The following is a 23,113-nucleotide window of genomic DNA, read 5'->3' on the forward strand; positions in this document are numbered from 1 at the left end:
AGACACATGTGAAGTTTCAAGTCAATATCTGCATTAGTAAATTAGTTTCTTCAATAATTTGTGTCATTTTTGTTGTAACGAGCTATTTATAACTTCTTTGAATATTCATAAAGTTTAGTTCCTTTTTTTTTTGGCAAATAACTTGCCTTATGAGGACTTAGAATTTATGGTATATTCCAGCAAAGGCCAGTATTAAATATGTATACTCATGTCATTTGATTGAAAAAAAAATGTCAAAAATCAGAAAAGCAGGATAGATTTAAGTATATTAGGTCTGTTGCGGACACTACAAAATGTTGCGGACACTACAAAATCTTTTGCAAGTTAAAATGCTGTTCAACTGTATCTTCAGTTGTCAATACTAATAAAACTAGTTTGAAAACACTACTCATGGTTTCATCTTGGACCCTAAGTAATACAAACTAATATACGTATTTAATATTCTTCTCGACAAAAGCTGCAAGGCTTCTTAGCACATTTTATGTTATAGCCCTGTTTCATTTTTATTTTTGTTGGCACTTTAGGTTTAATTATAAATTCTGTTGTCTTACAGAACGATATGGACATTTAAAACACAGAATTTGAGCTGATAAAATTGGTTTCTTAAAAATAATAAGTGTTGCGGACACTACAAAACGTTGCGGACACTACAGTCAGCAAATCTAATATGGAAATATTATTGTTGGAATAGCAGCAAAATAATTTTGCACAAATAATGTGCATCACAACAGCATTTTGTAATCAGTAACTCGCTGTCATTTGGATCACTTTCATTTCCTGTATCTACTGCGTTGCGGACACTACAAATCTTCTGATTCAAGTACCCCTTAAAGTACAAGAAATGTTATTTTAGCAATATCATTTTTTGGTTGCAATTCCATACTTTATTATTGAAAACAACATACTTAAGCAAATATCTAATTATGTTTAATAGTTTTTATGCATTTTATAACATATTTTTCACCTATTTTAAATTAACACAGTTGTTTTTCGAAAAATAGCATAACGGAGTATTGTTTTGCAGAAATTGCTGTGTATCTTTGACAGTTTTTATCTGATTTGATTGAAATAAAAAATACCTGAAAGCGATATTGTTGAAGTTGTAAAAAAGGTTACAAACCATCTTCAGCATTTCATAGTCTTTCCACAAAATTCAACACAGTTTATCCAATTTTTCAGTGCAACAGCATAACGCTGAAAAATGGCTAAATATGCGACACATTCTGTGGAAATGCTGAAACTTATACAAATATAGATGTATTATATATCATTTTTCTCGTCCGCAGACACTCTAGCTACATGGAAACAATAAAAATAAGTCATTTTAGCCTGGCTTTTCTCTTGAAGAGCAATATAACGGAGAGAAAATGTCTCTGCAGACATTATTGTAAAAATGGCGACTGTATGTTTCAGTTTGTCTACCTCGCTGTATTACACGTCCTCCATTACATTCAATACACGCTGACAGTGCGGTTAGTTGTTATCGATCACGTGACATGAATAGGAGCCATGTAAAATTTGTGTAAACTTTAGGGTGTGTTGTTTAAAACAGTGACAAACTCGTGTTTTGCCGTTTATTCATATAAATATTAATTGAATTGAAGGAAGAAATGGATATTCTTTCTAGGTATTGTAAAATTTCACTATTTTTAATGGTTTAAATGCGATTTAAAAATCTGTGTTGAGCCGCGCATATAACACACAGAAGGCTCAACACATGGGAGGTAGTATCTATGTTGTACGTGGAGGAAAGATATTGACCAATACAAACATTATCACAATATTATGGCTCACGTACAATTAGTTGGACTAACGGCCCGTCATTTCTGGTCAGTTTATTCACTGACATGTATTTTGTGTATGATTCACTTAAAAATAGAATATTTACATAGATCTATATATTCATATTTTCTAAAATATGCAAAATGTAAGAAATATAAAATGAAAACGAACAACTATATCTGAGGGGTCGAAATGTCTTGGGGTTGAAATATTTTTGGGGTCGAATTGTCCAAGAAATTAAATTTTGGGGTTGAAATGTCTTGGGGTAGAAATGTCCAAGATTCAGCAAAAACTAAGTAACTAGAGTCTATAAATTTTATTCTAACACAATGGGATTTGTATTCTTGTTCTCAAGCACTGCCTAATTTTATTTGTAAATAGCCAGCTGTTTTAACAGGCAGTACAGTTTTAACGCAGGGTATTAGACCTTCTGCCAGGATATCAACACTTATACTGCATGAAGAATTTATCCGAATCGTATTTGAATCCGAATATTGTCCTTTCGACTTGATGACTCATTCGCCGACTGGATAGTTTGAATCATTTTTCAACATCGAGGATTTCAGAAAAAGAACGCTTAAAAGGGGTACCTCATTAGGAGTTGCCATTCCGTTATTGTCTGTCACTTGAACAGATGCAATGTCCCGTGTTTTTTGCAATTTACCGATCTAAATATCAAATTAAAATGTACACAAACTTTCGCCGGAAGTCACTAAATTCTTTTTCCGGTTTTAAAGTCTCGCAAATTTCCGCGAGATAGTTGTTTGCATAGTAACGACAGTAGCAACGGAGCTGTGTGTGGATTGACAGCAAAACAACTCATGTAAATAGTCAGAACAGACAAAACACAGAAATACAGAATGGAAGGCTTGCCTTTTCTACCAGGAAATACATTTTCTGATCCTACGGTAAGATCTTTCTGAAAAATAATCGCCAAAAGTTGAAGTAATAAACTATTTCATGAATTGTTTTCAGTTGCCATTGACATAAAATGATAAACTGCAGCTCTGTCATTAGAAAAAAAATCCAGCTAGTAACCTCTGTGAAAAGACTTAGCAGAAATACTCTGGATAAATTTTGACACAACTTTGTTTTGTCATCCACCAAAAAATAAAATAGAAACCAAGATTCAAGAATGAAACTTTGGCCTCCACCTCCACGGTCACCTCCATAGCAAAGCATCTTAGCCCACTCAGCCAGTGCGTTCAACTGTTTACTACATCAGGTTCAATGCTGATGTCCCAGTAAAAATAAAGGTTTACCAATTTTAGAATGTGTCAAAACAGAATGTCAAATGAATTATGCATGACCATGTGGCAATTTGTGAAGTATTTGAACTAACATTTGATACTGTAGAATTCTTGGCTAGAATGCACTTTACAGGTATGCACTTTGTTAGGATTTTGAAAGGCAGGATGTGCTTCTTACAATCACTTAAATAAATTGCAACAATAGCCTGTTTGATATTGCGTACTGGTAAATTTCAGGTGTACCGAATTCTTGGTGCACATCTGGTTTATGGGCACTAACCCCTTTCCAAATAATGGTAAAAAATCAATGAATGTGTGTGATCATGTTTCCATTTTATAGTGAATTATGTTTCAAGATCTTTTTTTTTTCTAATTGAGCAATCATAGCTGGATTGGTCCCAAGAGCTATATAGCAATTTAATCTTTTTGATTTAGTAACCTGCCCTGATCAGATAATGGTTCATATTCAGACAATCACATTTCAGAGCTTCAGAGAAAATCAAGCTTTCAGAGTGAATTGGGCATTTTGGTTTTGGGCTTTTCATTGGATATTGGCTTTTAGACTGCTAAACCTCAGTTTAATAAGGTTTCATTTTAAATTGGCATGACATACTGGTACAATGTATAATAATAATAATAGATCTAATAATAATAATAATAAAATCTTTATTTAATGAAGGTAACATACAAAGTGTACATAACATGAAAATGAAACGTAAACTTATTTTCAGTATGGCCTTCAGTTAACAACAACAACAATACACATGTATACAACCATTTACGATAAATTTCACAAAATCATATTTAAATATATATAAATGAATGATCAATGTATTAAATACGACAGATACTCACATAATTATAAGACTATCAAAGAGAAAAAAACAAACAACAGCAAAACAAAATAATAATAAAATAACTGACATCATGATATGTAAAAACTATAATAATATAATTATCTTAAGCACTGGACTGTAACATGAACAAATGTCGTTTGATATTATTTTTGAATGTTTGTAATGTATTTGATTCCTTAATTTCAGCAGGTAATTTATTCCAAATATTAACGCTGAAGTACGAGAATGAATCTTTAAGATAATTTATACGAGGTGTTATACGCAAAACAAGATCTTTGTGAGCTGTTGATCGTAGATTATGCAATTTATTATTTGAGACACTTAATATTTCAGTCATGTAGATCGGTACCATGTTATGCATAGATTTGTAAACCATCACAGCTGTGTGATATTTTACCTTGTTACTAAAATTAAGCCATTTTAGATCATTAACAATTCAACATAAGTCATAAGCTCAGTTTTAACTCAGACCCTTTATCCCATATTTTTTACATTTATAGAGTGTCCATGTATTTCAGTATGAATCTGTAGCACATTTAAGAAATTAAACAAAGTAAAGATCAATAAGAATTACATTTGAACTTTTATATAGTCTCATCTTATAAGTCTGTATAGTAGTACTGTATGATGTACATGCTGTAGAGACAGTATTTTTAGTACCAAAGTTATATTAGCTTTTAAGTCATCATTTTTCTCAACAGAGAAATAAATACCACAGAAGTCATTCCCTGAACTACAAGAATGGATACGCATTGCCCACACACCCCACTGTCGGCATTGGAGGAGAGCCCATTCTCTACAATCAGCTGTCGGAACAGGAGCTCAATGAACTAGCCAACTTTAATCCAACACTGACTTATGGTCAGGCTAAAGAAGCACCCCCTGAGGATTTTGTACCTGGACATGTTGCTTGGGATAAGAAGGTATTTGAAAAATACTGTATTCATGCAATGAGTTAACTTTAGATATGTCTACAAGTAGAAGTTCATTTTCAAAAGTTTGTTATGTTAAAATGATAGTGCTTGATCCTTGAACACTTTAAAATGTGTTTTCAACCAGTGCATCTGCAAAAAAAAGTGATATGCATAATTTTAATTTAATCATCTTTAAAACGTGTTATCATTTACTTTGATAATGGTGTAATTGTCTTGGTAGGAGTATTAAACTTAAACTTTTAAGTATTTCTATTTTGACCTGTAGGTGCTCCGGTTTAATGCCTACTTCAAGCAGACCGTTCATGAATCAAAAGACGAGTATTTCCGAGTACGCCCAGTCGACATTTTCTATTACCTCGAGGATGACAGTATTGCAGTTATAGAACCCCATGTAGAAAACAGTGGAATGCCACAAGGTATTGCATTCTAAAAGTTTAAACACACATAATTTTAATCATTTGTAGTGAAATTTCTTACAGCTTGAAATATTAACATCTGAACACTGATGATGAATGAGTACAAACATAACTGGATACTCTATACTTAAATAAAGGGTTAGGGTTATATATTATTATGTATATATGCATTTTGTTCTATTTAAGATATACCATTAAGGAATTTCAGAGGCACCATTAAAAGCCAGTGTTTACATAAAAATTATGTCAGGCTCTTCATTAGGGTCCTCATCAAGGGTCCTCTTCACTCAGAAAAAAATGTTAATTATTATATTTAGTCAACTGCCATATAAGACAACATCCAAGGCCCACAAATTACCAAATTGATGGTTCTGAAAGTGGTTTTACCTTTAGCTTGGTGGCGCTAAGTGAGAATCTACCTTTTGCGACCAGTGCAGACCAAGATCAGCATCAGTGACAGTAAAGTTTCAGTGATACTGAACACCCCTTTTGAATAATAAATGAATGAACCGGTCCGTTTTAGATGTTTAGCTGCTGCTAAATAATAGCCCTGAGTTAAGACTAAACCTTATTTTATCATATTTTAGATTTATTTATTATATTGCCACCTTCTCAATTGTGTAATACTGTCAGAATATACTTTGACATGAAACTATAAATTAAAGGTTAGGCATAAAAAAAAGAATTGTTTATTTCCTGTATCCTGACCTACCCTAAATTTTTGGCCCAGCTCTAAATGTTTTTATGTTTTTATGGCCTTGGAGAATATATTTTTTTAACTTTTTAACAAAAAGTTGCAAAACTTAAGTTTTTAATATGATTAATTATTACACATGGTCAGACAGGTCAGTATAAACATTAGAAATCAACTTACTAATGCTCTATAGCAAAGGAATAACCTCTTTATTTGTATTCATTTTTTGACACAAAAATGATTTCCGAAAAGTCTCACATAATAAAAAGAAATTTAAAAAAATGCTGACCTACCTAGGTACCCTAATTTTTTTTTTAGCATGTTACTGCAAACAAAGAATTCTTTTTTAGGCCTTAAGAATACAGAGTATAAAACTTTATATATGTATAAATTGTAGGAAAATTGATCAAGAGACAAAGACTGCCGAAGAATGACCAGGGAGATCATTGGCATTGGAAAGATTTGAACAATGGTGTCAATGTTACATTCTATGGGAAAGTTTTCCACATTGTAAACATGGATAAATTTACATCTGTAAGTGTTTATCATTGTTGGCAATTTCCTCTTTTTATGTCTTCAAATTTATGAACTGGTATAGTATTTAAAGTGTACTTACACGTCTTTCATTTCTATTAAATCGCTGATAAAAATTCTTTGATAATATCCTTTCTATTAGCGGGTGATGCGTTGTCAAGTAGTTTGTTGTGTATCTCCAAGAAGTTGAAAACTACTAGAGAAAATTGTAAAAAAATTGATCATTTAATGAATTTAGAATCCACGAGTTCAATTGTTCCATTATTTAAGAAATAATATATATCATCCAGTGATTTGTCGTTGAATAAATCATTGTTTGGAGTTCAGATGCGAAGGAATTATATCACGAGGGCGCAGCCCGAGTGATATAATAATACGCATCTGAACGACAAACAATGATTTATTCAAGAGCAAATCACTGAATGAGATATATTATTTCGATTCTAACATGTTATCAAGGATTTTTAAGCACATCCTTTACGACAATCATTAAATATTTGCCCGTTTTCAATCGGTTTCTTTTCCAGCGCGCCGCTATGCCGTTTGACGCCATGACGTAATAATTGTGACGTCAGAACAGTGATTTGTTGTATAATAATTCACTGTTTTCTGCCTTCTTTGTTTAATAGGAAAATGAATCGGATCGTGTTAGAATATAAATTTTATCATTTTGGAAAAAAATTGAACACACAAAATTTCCTGCCAACGAAATGAATATGACTTTACTGTAATAATATTTATATGGATTATATTCTTGTTGTATTATATATGTTCATACAATGCAAAGTAAACAGCCCTATTTGTGCACTTATTTCTTAAGTAATGTCTTTTTGTTCCAGTTACTGTATTTACTTAACTACGTGACAGTTTTTTCTATGTAAATATCATACCTTATGTTTTGCATCGTCTAATTTGTGAGTCACTGTCATTGATCTGAACTTGACTTAAGCGTGACTCATAAAAGACTGCAAAATACTGCAGATTTTGAAATAATCAAAGGACCGTGTCTTATACTCCAGATCATCTTATAGACAGGTAAATATACATTGTGTTTGATAATTTTTTAAATGGTTTGTATTTCATATCAAAATTTATATCAAAAGGGAGTTGGTAAGTTAAAGATTTATACAGCATATTTATGAAAATTTTAACCTATAGCCTTTATCTTCCTTTCAGGATTTCTTGGACAGTGAAGGTATTATTTTGAATGCCAGTGAGCAGCTACCTACAGACCCTTACATAGAGAGACGCAAGAATGCAGCTGCACTCCGCACATACACAACACCTTCGTCGTTTGACAAGCAGAAACAGTTCCTCGAGCTTGACAGAAAAGTTTTGCGTTTCTTCTGCGTTTGGGATGATAGGGACAATATGTTCGGTGAAATGAGACCGTTTGTAATACATGTACGTATTGTCATCTCTTCGGAAACCATTCCGCATAATAGATTTTTTAGGACTGAGCTGAATACTGCAATATAGCTTCTGCCTTAGGAGTTACGGTAGTATTGCGCTCAACTGTCACGAATATTAACATAATGGTTTATACGTGTACTTAAATTTGTTCTCCAGAATTTAATCAAACTAACAAGAAGTCACAAAAAGGTATAAAACAGTCATTATATTACAAGATTCTTTCAATGGTAGTAAGTGCAGATGAGAATATCTGGCTTGAGGGTAACTGTTTTTGGAGGCAACGAGGCTCTGCCAAGTTACTGTATAAACAGTTACACAAGGGAATACAACACGAAAACAATTAGGTGAATATTTGGTGTATGTTATCATGATTATACATGTACAATAATCACATTTTAATGATAAACATTTATTTTAACTAAAAAAAAATCACTGTTTGTGATAATCATTACTTCAATTCTTACATGATAACATGGCTATAACGAATCCACATCCTTGAAGACATGCATACCTGAAATATTTTTTTGTCTTTTGTGGTTTTTTTTCTACATGCAACGATGACATTTTAAACTGTTTTGTAATAATTGTGACATACAAAAATTCATTTTCATGCAAAATAAGATGCAGTTTTAGACTTCTTTTTAAAAAGGGAAATCCTCGTCTAATTACTAATGGCAAACATAAAACCTCATCATAACCTTGTATGGTTTCTGTATCATGTTAAAACATGGTTCTGCTGTCTATCATTTCAATTCTAATATATGTATTTTATGTGTACGAGTAGACATAGTAGGGAAGCTCTCATTCAAGGCACATATTTTTTGGTAAATTGTAGTAGACCAGCTTAATTAACAAATGTTTTAAGAGTGTTTAAATTGGGGAAGTAAAACACCCCATGGAATAACCTAGTAGTGCCTAGTTGTCTACAAGCCTAATGATAGATAATATATACAGTTTGTGTGAATTAAGTGTAACACTAGCCTGCTCAATTTATATCATTTTGATTCTAAAAGTTTGTAAAAAAAGAAGCAGATCAATAATTGTGGAAGGGTACGTTCTTTCAGTGTCAAATAATATGTTAATGTGTAGGAAATGTGCATAGATTTTTTTCATATTAGAATTTGTGATAAATAATGGGTTTTCACAGTACCTTTTAAGAGACCATATATGCATTACTGAGAAAATGATGCCATATTTTTTACCCTTATAAGTTGCTAAATTTCTGTAATAAACTGGTCCATCTTTCAATTTGGACAGTATCATTAGCTGTTAGGTGTGCTAATCAAGAAGATACTGACTAATGAAATTGGGCAGATCTTGATCTTGATCTTGACTACACCAGTGTGCAGGCTGATCATAATCTACTCTGGTGGCAAAGGCAGAATCAATCACTTCCAGCACGATAGTGGATAAAACTCAGCACAATACTACTAAATGAAGGAACTGTCTTACAAAAAGATAACCTTATAGATATGTAAATACATGTTTACTTTTTTGAAACGCGGTATTTTTTATAATTTGGTTCTTCTGTTTTTTAGTATTTCTTGGTAGACGATACACTGGAGGTCCGTGAAGTGCACACTGCCAATGACGGTAGAGATCCATTCCCAGTTCTCATCGGTAGACACAAAGTTCCTAAAGATAGATACAATGTAGAGTCATCATTCCCTGGGGTCGTGATGGAACTCTCCTCCCATGAGATTAAGGAGTATTTTACACCAAAAGATTTCACGATTGGTGAAACGGTGATGATTTATGGAAGGCGATTCTTGATCTATGATTGCGATAACTTTACAAAGAGTTTCTACTACCATACTTTCGGAATCTCAGAATTCCCGTCAGTAGAAGTAAAACAGAAAATGAAAGATCTGCCTAAAATGGTAAGTTTTGTCTCTTGGATAATGCTAAGGTAACGGGAGCTACAGTAAAACTAAAAACAGATGTAACTCTCAACTGTATTAAAAGAAAAAAAATACTGCAGTATTGTGTTTATCTGTGGTTATATCATTGTGTATATATATTATATAATATGATATTACCTAGTCTTTAAGACTTAAATCATAATTATATTACTATTGCAAAATTTGTTGTGTTTTTTAGCTCGACTATTCGAAGAATAGTCTAGCTATTCTACTCACCCTGGCGTCGGCGTCGGCGTCACACCTTGGTTAAGTTTTTGCATGCAAGTACATACAGCTATCATGTAAAGGCATATAGCTTTGAAACTTATTTATTCTTTTTCTAGGTCAATTACCAACCTCACTGGGTCAAGTTCCATAACTCTAACATGTATTTTGAGCAAATTATGCCCCCTTTTGGACTTAGAAAATTCTGGTTAAAGTTTTACATACAAGTTACTATCTCCAAAACTAATGCAGATATTAAATTGAAACTTCACATGTGTCTTCGGGGTTATAAAACTAGTTGATAGCACCAAGTCCCATAACTCTGACCTTTATTTTGGCCAAATTATGCCCCCTTTTGGACTTAAAAAATTCTGGTTAAAGTTTTGCGTGCAAGTACATACAGCTATTACTAAAAGGTATATAGATTTGAAACTTATTTTTTCTTTTTCTAGATCAATTACCTACCTCACTGGGTCAAGTCCCATAACTCTGACATGTATTTTGGCCAAATTATGCCCCCTTTTGGACTTAGAAAATTCTGGTTAAAGTTTTGCGTGCAAGTACATACAGCTGTTACTAAAAGGCATATAGATTTGAAACTTATTTTTTCTTTTTCTAGATCAATTACCAACCTCACTGGGTCAAGTCCCATAACTCTGACATGTATTTTGGGCAAATTATGCCCCCTTTTGGACTTAGAAAATCCTGGTTAAAGTTTTACATGCAAGTTACTATCTCCAAAACTACTACAGATATTAAATTGAAACTTCACATGTGTCTTCGGGGTTATAAAACTAGTTGATAGAATCAAGTCCCATAACTCTGACATGTATTTTGGGCAAATTATGCCCCCTTTTGGACTTAGAAATCCTGGTTAAAGTTTTGCGTGCAAGTACATACAGCTATTACCAAAAGGCATATAGCTTTGAAACTTATTTATTCTTTTTCTAGGTCAATAACCAACCTCTCTGTTTCAAGTTCCATAACTCTTAACATGTATTTTGAGCAAATTATGCCCCCTTTTGGACTTAGAAAATTCTGGTTAAAGTTTTACATGCAAGTTACTATCCGAAAACTAATGCAGATATTGAATTGAAACTTAACATGTTTCTTTGGGGTTATAAAACTAGTTGATAGCATCAAGTCCCATAACTCTGATATGCATTTTGGTCAAATTATGTCCCCTTTCGAACTTAAAACTCTTTTGATATTTAACATTTTGGGTAATAATTTCCTGCTTCTGTGACAATATTTCGAATAGTCGAGCTTGGCTGTCTTATGGACAGCTCTTGTTTTTTTAAATCTTGAAGATGAGGTCAAGGGAGGTAAAAAAAAAAGAATTGTTTATTGGTGTATGAAGGGAGATAATTTGAAGAAAGTTGGTTTTGAGCATGTGAGTTTAATAGTATACCAGTTACTTATTTAAAGTTGATTTAATAAGTTTGGATAAAGTTCTTTAAGCACTGAGTTACATAATGAATTAATTTAAAACTGCAGTTTTGAACACTAGGATTTGTAGCATTTCTCTGTTGATCATATGCCAAAAAATTTATTTTTCAGGAAATTCCTCCTTTCAACCAGTTTGGTTCCCTAGAAGATTCTCTACAGTCATGTCTGTCACTGATACCACAACCTCCTAAGAAAGATTTTATCAAAATGTTGGAAAATGACCACAAAGTTCTCAGATTTGAGGCAGTCATGGTAAGGGAGTTGGAATATAACTTCTCTTCCTGCGTGTGTGTTGTTTTTTTTTAGTTTTTTTTTGTGTATGTGTATACCTGAATTGCAGAAAAAATCATAAAATGATCTTTAGTACTATAAAGTTACTTGGTTAACTTAAGTCATGTTAGAATTAAGAAATGATTTAGGAGGCTATAGCAAAAGTGTTTTAACAATATTTATGCAGGATGGGCGGTTATATGTCTGGTGTAATAATTTCATGAGGGCAAAGCTAAAGAGAAATTATTTGTACGACATATAGGTATTACCTTCTGAGTGTATAAATAGTGTAAAAACACGGTTTTGCTATAAATTATTTCGATTCTAAAATGTTTTTGATCTAAAACAGTAGATTAAATATAGAAGCGCGCTTTCTTAGTCACAACAAAAACATTGATGTCATCGTACATTAAGGTGACATCATTCTAGGGAAAACGTGTTTTTAACAGAGACAAGCATACTGTGAAATCATTTAATTTCGCTGGCATGAAATTTCGCGCAAACGTGAAAAAGGACTGTTTCGCGCGGGCTTTAATTCGCGCATTTTCAATTTTAGAAATGAAAAAATAAAATAAAAAAAATATAATAGCACGGTCTGAAATTTGCGCATCGGTCCTAGCGCGAAATTCGTGAAAATTTGCCCTACGCGAATAAAAATGATTTCACAGTATTATAGAATGGTATATAAATTTTGAAAAAGGTGGCCAGAGTTTTAGAGATCTTGAGCTTGCATCTCACCAGTATAGATATTGAAATATTTATATTTAGTTGTGTCTTTTGGAATGCATCTAGGCTTAAATTAAAAAAAAAAACAGATTACTGGTATATCCCCTTGTTAATACCCCAGAGGGCGTTACTTGTTTCAAGTGGGACATTTATTGAGACTCTAAAAATAATTTTTGGGAATATTTTTAGCTCGACTTTTCAAAGAAAAGTAATGCTTATTTACACTTGCCCCAGCATCGTTGGTTAATTAAAAAATTTATGATAAAGTAAAATATATATCTATAACTTTCAAAGTTATTGACTTGAAACTTAAAATAGCTTTTAATTATCAAAGTCTACACCAGGAGAGATAATCCTATTAACTCTGATTTGAATTTTTGCAGAGTTATGCCCCTTCTTAACTTAGATTTTTTGGTTAAAGATTTTTTATAAACTAAATCAAATATTTCTGTAAGTATCAAAGCTTTTGACTTAAGACTTCAAATAACGTTATTTACTATCCAAGTCAGCAGCAGGAGAAACAGTCGGAATCCCCTTAGCTCTGATTTGAATTTTGTCAGAGTTTTGCCCCTTTTGAACTTAAAAGTTTTTGGTTAAAATTTTGATAAAAGTCAAATATCACTGTTACTATCAAAGCTTTTGATTTGAAACTTAATATAGTTTATTTACTATCAAATATTAGACCAGGAGAAACAATTCCAATAACTCTGATTTGAATATATTATATCACTGTTTGAGTTATGCCCCTTATGACTTAGACTGTTAGGTTAAATTTTATAAAGTTTTAACTGGCAAAGCTCTAATTCAGAGTCAAGCACTGGGAGAAGTCATGCATACTGTCACATGGACAGCTCTTGTTTAAGATTTTGTTTGTTTTGCATTTTAGTAAAGTTTTGATATGTCTTTCCTACTTCTAATGAATTTATTAAACAATGATATCACTTTCACAGTGCTTTCATTAACACTTATGGTCTGAATTAACCCAAAAGATACCTTTCTCTTAAGAAAAATATAGTGGTAATCATTGTTTATGGAGAGGGTTTTAATCAAGGAGTAAACAGTATATCATATTTTAGACAAAGGTGTGTAATGAAAATTGTTAATTTTGCAGATTTTTAACCTAGTTTATATTTTTCATCAGGACTCTGTCAGACCGGAAGACAAAGGACGTAGATTCATCCTTTCATACAGACTAGCGGACGACATGATGACCATTTACGAGCCTCCAGTCCGGAACTCCGGTATCATCGGAGGCAAATTCCTGGAAAGAACCCGCGTAGCCAAGCCAAACTGCCCGCCTGACCAGCCAGTATTCTACGGACCACAAGATTTCTACATCGGTGCAGTGATTGAAGTTTTCCGACATAGATTTGTTATCACAAACGCTGATGAGTATGTACTGAGGTTTATGGAAGATCACGCTGGCCAATTCCCAGGTAAGATTTTCATAATCACATGACAGTTAATATGTTAAATATAATTCAGACAGGACCCAATCTGATCTCCTGTTAAATAATGAAGACTACAACTGTGTGTTGTAAATTGCAAGAAAATCACAGTTTGCATATACATGTATTATAATGTGGTGTCAAACATTACATTTGATGGTCGTAATGTATCATGAAAGATGTAGAGTGTGTTTAAAGAATCAAAATAATCAATCTCAAAGAGCGATTTTACATGTATGGATTAGTCATTTTTAGCTCACCTTGTCACTTTATGATCGCACTGCGTCCATCGTCCGTCCGTGCGTTCGTCCGTAAACTTTTGCTTGTGACCACTCTAGAGGTCACATTTTTAATGGGATCTGTATGAAAGTTGGTCAGAATGTTCACCTTGATGATATCTGGGTCAGGTTCGAAACTGGGTCACGTGCCGTTAAAAACTAGGTCAGTAGGTTTAAAAATAGAAAAACCTTGTGACCTCTCTAGAGGCCATATTTTTCACAAGATCTTCATGAAAGTTGGTCTGAATGTTCACCTTGATGATATCTAGGTAAAGTTTGAAACTGGGTCACGTGACATCAAAAACTAGGTCAGTAGGTCAAATAAAAGAAAAACCTTGTGACCTCTCTGGAGGTCATATTTTTCATGGGATCTGCAGGAAAATTGGTCAGAATGTTCATCTTGATAATATCTAGGTCAAGTTTGAAACTGGGTTACGTCTGGTCCAAAACTAGGTCAGTAGGTCAAATAATAGAAAAACCTTGTGACCTCTGTAGAGGCCATATTTTTCATGGGATCTGCATGAAAATTGGTCAGAATGTTCATCTTGAAGATATCTAGGACAAATTTGAAATTGGGTCAACTGCGGTCCAAAACTAGGTCAGTAGGTCTAAATAATAGAAAAATCTTGTGACCTCCCTAGAGGTCATATTTTTCATGGGATCTGTATGAAAATTGGTCAGAATGTTCATCTTAATGACATGTAGGTCAAGTTTGAAACTGGGTCATGTGCGTTTAAAAACTAGGTCAGTAAGTCAGATAATAGAAAAACCTTGTGACCTCTGTAACCTCTGTAGAGGCCATATTTTCATGGGATCTGCATGAAAATTAGCCAGAATGTTCATCTTGATAATATCTAGGTCAAGTTTGAAACTGGGTCACATGCAATCAAAAACTACGTCAGTAGGTCAAATAATAGAAAAACCTTGTGACCACTCTAGGCACCATAGTTTTCATGGGATCTGTATGAAAGTTGGTCTGAATGTTAATCTTGATGATATCTAGGTCAAGTTTGAAACTGGGTCAACTGCGGTCAAAAACTAGGTCACTAGGTCTCAACATAGAAAGACCTTTTGACTTCTCTAGAGGCCATATTTTCAATGGATCTTCATGAAAATTGGTCAGAATTTTTATCTTGATGATATCTAGGTCAAGTTCAGAAGTAGGTCACATGAGCTCAAAAACTAGGTCACTATGTCAGTAATAGAAAAAAAACGACGTCATACTCAGTTCATGTGGGGGCAGGTGAGCGATTCAGGACCATCATAATCCTCTTGTTTGATGTTCTGATTGGTATTATTATATTACGTGCCCAAGTGATAAATTCTTTCACGTCTGATTTCCAGTGATATTATTCAGTGACATGTCATCGCTTTGGATATATAATTGAGCCGCACCATGAGAAATCCAACATAGTGCATTTGCGACCAGCATGGATCCAAACCAGCCTGCTCATCTGTGCAGTCTGGTCAGGATCCATGCTGTTCGCTTCAAAGCCTATTGCAGTTAGAGAAACCATTAGAGAACAGCATGGATCCTGACCATACTACATAGATGCGCAGGCTTGACTGGATCCAAGCTGGTCGCAAAGCCACCATGTTGGTTTTCTCTTGGCATGGCTCCTATTTTTTCCAAGCTGCATATTAAAGTACATAGTTTTTCAACCAAAAAGTCTTTAAAAGAAATCTTGCCATTGGTCAATTTCAAGATTTAGTTCTGCCAATCAGATCCTAGAGTTCCAAGACTTATCTCCAAAATATGCTTTATTCACTTCAAACCTATTTTTTTTGTTTTCAAATAAGATTCCATGCTTCCATACTAAGTTTTGCTATTGGAACAGTTAAATACAACTTTTCAAGGGCTGCCTTATTGGAGAAATTATTGCTTTTATATTTGGAAACTAATTATGATATCATTGCTATTCTGTCATTCATTTTCACGGATGTGATGGCTGTTGAATCAGTTTGGTGGAATAATATTCTAGCTAGCAAACAAAAGGTCCTGCACATTTCATTTCCACAATTACATGTCACGCTGAAATGTATATTGTTATTTTGGCTGAAACCTGGATTTTGCAGAACATTATTTAAACAGAATGTTGGCTTCTTGATTATTTTCTGCTTTTGTTTATCATGTATGCATAGCATGTATGAGTCACGCTATGAGAAAACCAACATAGTTATAACATCCGCACAGTCTAGTCAGGATACGTGCAGTTCGCTAAATGGTGAGATTATCTCTAATTGCAGTAGGCATTGAAAGAGAACAGCATGCATCATGACCAGACTGTGTGGATGTGCATGCTGGTCTGGATCCATGCTGGTCGCAAATGCACTATATTGGTTTTTCCATGGTGCAGCTCAAATATTTGTAAGCAAATTTGTCCAGTGGAAAGTACAATGAGCGGGAGATCTAAAGAGGATACTGGTCACAAGTTTATTGAACTTACTTTTTAAACCAGTCTTAATACTCAAACATCTGATTTGTTATTTCTCATCATAAATTTGAAATTGACCAGTAGTAAGGCAAGAATCATTTGTGGACTGGTCTCCAAACACACATTTTATAACCTCAGACTGACTGACTGACTGACTGAGTTTTGGGCAAGGAAGTTTAACATCACACACACACACACATACTGTGCGCACTGTGAAGTGGAATTTTGAGGAAAGTATATTTGAGTGTAAACTGTCATTACTTACATTGTAAAGATTGAACATGTCACTATTGTGTATTACAGAAAGCACAGTACAGTCATTGAGACAGAGGTTAGCAGAGGGGTCCATCATGAAAGAAACAGTGAAAGGTGCTCCTATGAAAGTCAAGAGAACGTGAGTTTTACCATATTTAAATTCACCCTATTCTTTTCCTTTGAAATTTTTTAACGTAATTAATGAACAACAAAAGGCAATGCTTAAAAGATACATCAGTGATGCTTAGCGATAACGGACCACTGTTTTGATGACCTCTGCGTATTGGCAGGGAGAACATTACATAGATGACATTGCGGATTATTCTGTCTGGTGAACGTAGTTCATTCAAAATGAAAGACAGAATTAAGGATCTGCAAATTTAACATGAATTGCTAGCATAGTTCATGCATTTGCTAATCCTATTCTGTCGATCATTTTGCACGAACAGCAAAAATAAATTTATTCAAAGGTTGAAAAACATAGAGACGTTTGTAATTCTAGATGTGTAATGGCAGATTTTCCACGGTAACACTTAAAATGTTGACACTGGAATTTCTGAGTTAGCATTCATAACTAATGGTAGGGTAGGTTAGAGGTAAGATGTAAAATAGAAAGCATATATGTGCAAGATTATAAGTATCTTACATGTCTGCCTGTGTAAGATGGGTTCTTTCCCTAGTTGAGGGACAGTGTGGAATGAAAATCTGAGCGTTAGCAAGGTTTTTTTAATCCAAACTCAGTCACGAATGTTGGGAAACGTCTGTCTTACATAGGTAGACATGTCAGATCATTTTTCTATCATGTTCAAAATATACCATGGAGACAACTAAATTTGGGTATTTCCTAGCTAACTTAATTTATACGTTTGTGACGTCATAATAGTGCCAGTACTATGTGACGTCACCTAAGCGAATGCTATTTCAGACAAGGTTTTTCCCAAGCGGAAGACAGGAATATCTATTTATGGCGTATGCTCAGACATATGTATACTTTTCCTTCTAGTAGGCAAGAATATTAAAAACATCGTTTTATTTATTTTCTGCAGAGATGGTGATTTGAACACGTTAGTGCAGCAGGTTCGAGCCCAGCTGAAGAAGATTGCAATTACTGATAAAACACGTGTGGATGAGATGTTCTTACGTTACAATACAGACAGAACCGGGTACATTGACGCCCTAAATATGAGAGATTTATTACGTAGATTACAACTGCCAGCTGACGATGATGTTGTTAATGCTGTAAGTTTTGTACACTTTTTTTATTTTGAATGAATTATTTCTGTTTTCTGGATAAATCTTTCTTTATTCTGAATAAAGCTCTTTTGTATACTGGATAAAACTCTTCTGTATTCAGGATAAAGTCTTCTGTATTCGGGATAAATTTTATTTGTATTCTGTATAGATGATTTAACATATCTGTATTCTGGTTAAATTTTATTTGTATTTTTGCTTCAACATATCTGTATGCTGGATAAATCTTTCTGTATCCTGAATAAAGTTTATTTGTATTTTGGTAAAATCTTTCCGTATTCTTGGTAAATCTTTTTTGTATAATAATTCTTGATAAAGTTTATATGTATTCAGTAATTTTTTCTTGATAATGTTTATATTTATATTCTAGTTGTAGCATTATAGATAAAATTTTCTGTATTATGGATCGATCTTTATGTAGTCTGGATAAACAAGTTTATTGGTGTTCTGGATAAAACTTTTATGTATTCTGGATTTGAAGCTTTTGCATTTTCTGGATAAAGTTTATTTGTATGCTAAATGAAGCTTTTCTATAGTTTTGATATTAAAGTTTTTTCTGTAAACTGAATACAGATTTTCTGTATTTTGGATAAATGATTTCTCTATTTGGGATAGAGATATATAATATTCAGCATATAGGTGTTATGTCTTTTCCACATTCTGGATATAAATGTCATTGGATTTAATTTTAATATTTTGTTTTCCATTTTATTTTTCAGCTTGTTGGTCAGTGTACAGAAAGTCCAGAAGGAAAGATAAGTCTGGAAGATTTCCGGAGATTTGTGGAAAGTTCATGAGTTAACTCCCTTCATAGACATTAAAAAAATGAATTTATACAGTTGACATTGAAATATATGGATTATTGTGGTTCAACAAAATTAAGTGAAAAATAAAATTTGTCCAAAGCTGTATTTTATTTTGAAAGTCATTACACATTTGACCAAATCATGAGAAAATGACAATATAATTGAAATATATTTTGAAGCATACATGACTGTATGTCATTTAATACTTCTGTTACTATACATTCGCAGAAAAGGGTTAAATTTAATTGTTAAGTATACATGTTGCTATATTTTTTAGATGAAATCTATGTTGCAGATATGTTTTCTAGAAAGACTGTTGATAGTTATACTAAGAATGCATTTCGAAATGTTGTTTTTACATGTTTGAAAAAAAAATGCTTCTTTGATAGTTTAGCATCAAAGAAAAATTTAAGAAAATTTCAGTATGAAAAATTCATTTTTCCTACTTATTGAACATATGCACAAACCATTTGTGCTAAACATGATCTTTCTACATTTTATTGTTTAAGAAATTTTTAATGTTTTATATGTAAAAGAAATATGCATTCTTATCACTGTGTATGATTTATTTAAAGCATATTAAAAGATTCTGTGATAATAAAAATGTAAAAATTTTTTTATATTTTGTTGATTTTGAAAGCATAATAAGGTTGAATGAGAGTGAAGCTGTTTTCTGATCATGGTCTGCACTGATCATTTTTCAGTCAGTAAATTTTCATTGAACACCCCTTTATATTATAAATGGTACTGTCCAGATTGAAGGATAGACCAGTCCATTTTAGAAGTTTAGCGGGTTAAGGGCTAAACATACTTAATACTAGATTCAATTTCGGAAACAAATTATGTCCTTGGTTGTTTACATTACTGATCAGTTAGAAAGGACTGAATATTTCATTAGTCCTAGATAATTATATACAGATGCCTTACTGTTGATTTTTTTCCTGCAACAGATTATCAAGTTGTATTTCAGTCTCTCTATTGGGTTGAATCTACACCCATTTGTTTCCAACTCCTTATCCATATATAAAAAAAGAACAACAATCAAGTTAGATAACTCTTTGTTGGGTTAAATGTATTTTTTACTTACAGAGTTAACATACAACAACCTGTCAAGCTAAAGGATGTGTGTGTGTGTGTTCGGGTTTAACGTCTTTTTATGCCCCCGAAGGGAGGCATATAGTTTTTGAACCGTCTGTCAGTCTGTCGGTCTGTCCGCAATTTTCGTGTCCGGTCCATATCTTTGTCATCGATGGATGGATTTTCAAATAACTTCGCATGAATGTGTACCACAGTAAGACGACGTGCAGTGCGCAAGACTCAGGTCCGTAGCTCAAAGGTCAAGGTCACACTTAGACGTTAAAGGATAGTGCATTGATGGGCGTGTCCGGTCCATATCTTTGTCATCGATGGATGGATTTTCAAATAACTTGGCATGAATGTGTACCACAGTAAGACGACGTGCAGTGCGCAAGACCCAGGTCCGTAGCTCAAAGGTCAAGGTCACACTTAGACGTTAAAGGATAGTGCATTGATGGGCGTGTCCGGTCCATATCTTTGTCATCGATGGATGGATTTTCAAATAACTTGGCATGAATGTGTACCACAGTAAGACGACGTGCATTGCGCAAGACCCAGGTCCGTAGCTCAAAGGTCAAGGTCACACTTAGACATTAAAGATCATTTTTCATGATAGTGCATTGATGGGCATGTCCAGTCCTTATCTTTGTCATTCATGCATGGATTTTAAAATAACTATGCATGAATGTGTGACACAGTAAGACGATGTGTCGCGCGCAAGACCCAGCTCCGTAGGTCAAAGGTCCTAAACTCTAACATTGGCCATAACAATTCATTCAAAGTGCCATCGGGGGCATGTGTCATCCTACGGAGACAGCTCTTGTTCAACAATTTTTCAGTCATATAAACGACGGTGTCTACTTGTAGCAGTGAGCACAATGCCCAACTTTATAGTGCTGCCTCACTGGAATATCACGCCGTAGACACGTGGCATGATACCCTACCCAGTCACATTATACTGACACCGGGCTGACCAGTCCTAGTACTATCCCCTTAATGCTGAGCGCCAGCTAAAGGATGTCAGTAGCAACTACATACATGTAAATCTATATTAATTTGGATTCAACTTCACATCCTTTTAAATAACTCTCGCCCCGAGGTTGTCATCGCTGTTGGTTGAAGTTTTTTATCAAGACAAATATATCTGTTACTTTCAAAGCTATTGACTTTAAACCAGGAGAAACAATCCACATAACTTTGATGTAAATTTTGACTGAGTTATGCCCCTTTTTAACTTAGATTTTTTGTTAAAGTTTTTAAAAGTCAAATATCTCTGTTACCGTACTATCAAAGATATTGATTTGAAACTTAAGATACTTATATACTATCAAAGTTTACACCAAAAGAACAATCCCCATAACTCTGATTTGAATTTGACAGAGTCATGCCCCTTTTTAACTTAGATTTTTTTTTTTGATAAAGTCAAATATCTCTGTGACTGTCAAAGCTATTCACTTAAAACTGAAAACATTTTTTTTCTATCAAAGTTATCACCAGGAAAAACAATCCCTATAACTCTGTTTCGAATTTTGACAGAGTTATTTCCCTTTTTATCCTAAAAATGTTTGGTTAAAGTTTTACATAACTTTCAATGCCTCTGTTACTATCAAAGCTATTTACTTGAAACTTTACATACTAATTAGTTATTTACTATCAAAGTCTTCACCAGGAAAAACAATGCCCACAACTCTGTTTTGAATTTTGACAGAGTTAGTTCCCATTTTAACTTAGAAATGTTTGGTTAAAGTTTTATATAACGTCCAATATCTCTGTTACTATCAGAAGCTATTGGCTTGAAACTTAAAATAGTTATTTACTATCAAAGGCTACACCAGAATAAGCAATCCCCATAACTCTGATTGTATATTGATCGAATTATGCCCCTTTTACTGGCAAAGCTCTTATTCAGAGCAAAGAATTATAAAAATATTTTATAGCTTTTTGTTGAGTGAAGGACCATGCTGTCTAATGGACAGGTCTAGTTATCAAACATTTTTAAATGACCAAGTTAGATAACTCTTGGTTGAAACTGATTCAAATTATGACCCTTAGAGCTACTTGACTTGAAGTTTTGCATGCAAGTTGCCATAGACCACAATAAAGTTTTTGCCCGCACGCTTAGCTCAGTAGGTAGAGCGACGGTCTACGGATCGCGGGGTCGTGAGTTCGATCCTTGGGCGGGGCGTATGTTCTCCGTGACTATTTGATAAACGACATTGTGTCTGAAATCATTAGTCCTCCACCTCTGATTCATGTGGGGAAGTTGGCAGTTACTTGCGGAGAACAGGTTTGTACTGGTACAGAATCCAAGAACACTGGTTAGGTTAACTGCCCGCCGTTATATGACTGAAATACTGTTGAAAAAACGGCGTTAAACCCAAGACAAACAAACAATAAGGTTTGTATGAAGAACTGATCGATGTAAGTAGTAGATCTAGCATATTTCAACATATCGAAACAAAAAAAAAGGTTATAGAATCTAGATCTATGCCTACGAAATAATTTCACGATGGCTAAGAAAAAGACAAATATCAAACAGGGAATGCCACGTATCAAAAACGCAGCCTCCACAAAACTTTTGAGAAACCAAACACGATAAACGATGTGTGTCATTCTTATAAATGACTGAATACTGTGAGTGGCACATCGCAGACGTCTACTGACCTTTTATGATTCACATGTCTACATTTCCATAGGCCTTTTTACTTTATAATTTCCTATCGGGTGTGTGACATCATTTTTTGCGTCAGTAATAGGCCACTATGTCTTTGCTTCTAAAGTATCGCAGAACTAGAATCTAGTGTTTATTTTTCGATACAAATCTAATAACATTATTATTAGGTCTAATGACAATCAGTTGCAGAACTCGTGTATATTTTTCTTGACTCAAAATAGCAGATGCTTTGTGATACTTCACACCCGTTGTCTATATTATCCGATTATAGATCTACTTTTAAAGTAGATTCTCTATCTGGTGACATTGTGGATATTTTTTAATCCCATACATCTATATCTACGCTATAAGCTCAATACATAGGCACACATTTTCTATTAAGGATGATCCTATACGTTTGAATCACAGGCCAGTCACATGCTAGGTACAGGCCAGCC

General features: G+C 33.8%; 2 protein-coding genes across 2 annotated transcripts in view; one reads left to right on the forward strand and one right to left on the reverse strand.

Annotated features, from left to right (window-relative positions):
• The window catches only part of LOC123539809 (gamma-2-syntrophin-like), a 42,352-nt gene extending 39,824 nt beyond the window's left edge, over positions 1–2,528 (reverse strand). Inside the window, exon 1 of the mRNA XM_045324589.2 lies at positions 2,373–2,528. Within this exon, the coding sequence (XP_045180524.2) occupies positions 2,373–2,390 (18 nt within the window). The 5' untranslated portion in view covers positions 2,391–2,528. The remainder of the gene's footprint in view (positions 1–2,372) is intronic.
• A 4-nt stretch (positions 2,529–2,532) lies between these two features.
• On the forward strand, positions 2,533–19,540 carry LOC123539808 (EF-hand domain-containing protein 1-like). Its single transcript, XM_045324585.2, has 11 exons — positions 2,533–2,690; positions 4,591–4,812; positions 5,090–5,240; positions 6,332–6,468; positions 7,645–7,872; positions 9,420–9,761; positions 11,568–11,708; positions 13,594–13,888; positions 16,917–17,007; positions 17,915–18,107; positions 18,839–19,540. The coding sequence occupies exons 1-11, from the start codon at positions 2,643–2,645 to the stop codon at positions 18,914–18,916; spliced, it is 1,926 nt and encodes a 641-aa protein (XP_045180520.1). The 5' UTR covers positions 2,533–2,642; the 3' UTR covers positions 18,917–19,540.
• The last annotated feature ends 3,573 nt before the right edge of the window (positions 19,541–23,113 follow it).

Source organism: Mercenaria mercenaria, chromosome 16 (assembly GCF_021730395.1).
Source record: "Mercenaria mercenaria strain notata chromosome 16, MADL_Memer_1, whole genome shotgun sequence".
Lineage (NCBI taxonomy): Eukaryota > Metazoa > Mollusca > Bivalvia > Venerida > Veneridae > Mercenaria > Mercenaria mercenaria.

Coding starts and splice junctions, on each gene's coding strand:
- LOC123539808 (XM_045324585.2), top strand. CDS start 2,643: ATGGAAGGCTTGCCTTTTCTACCAGGAAATACATTTTCTGATCCTACG. Junction 6,469..7,644: donor ACATGGATAAATTTACATCT/GTAAGTGTTTAT, acceptor TCTTCCTTTCAG/GATTTCTTGGACAGTGAAGG. Junction 13,889..16,916: donor TCACGCTGGCCAATTCCCAG/GTAAGATTTTCA, acceptor TGTGTATTACAG/AAAGCACAGTACAGTCATTG.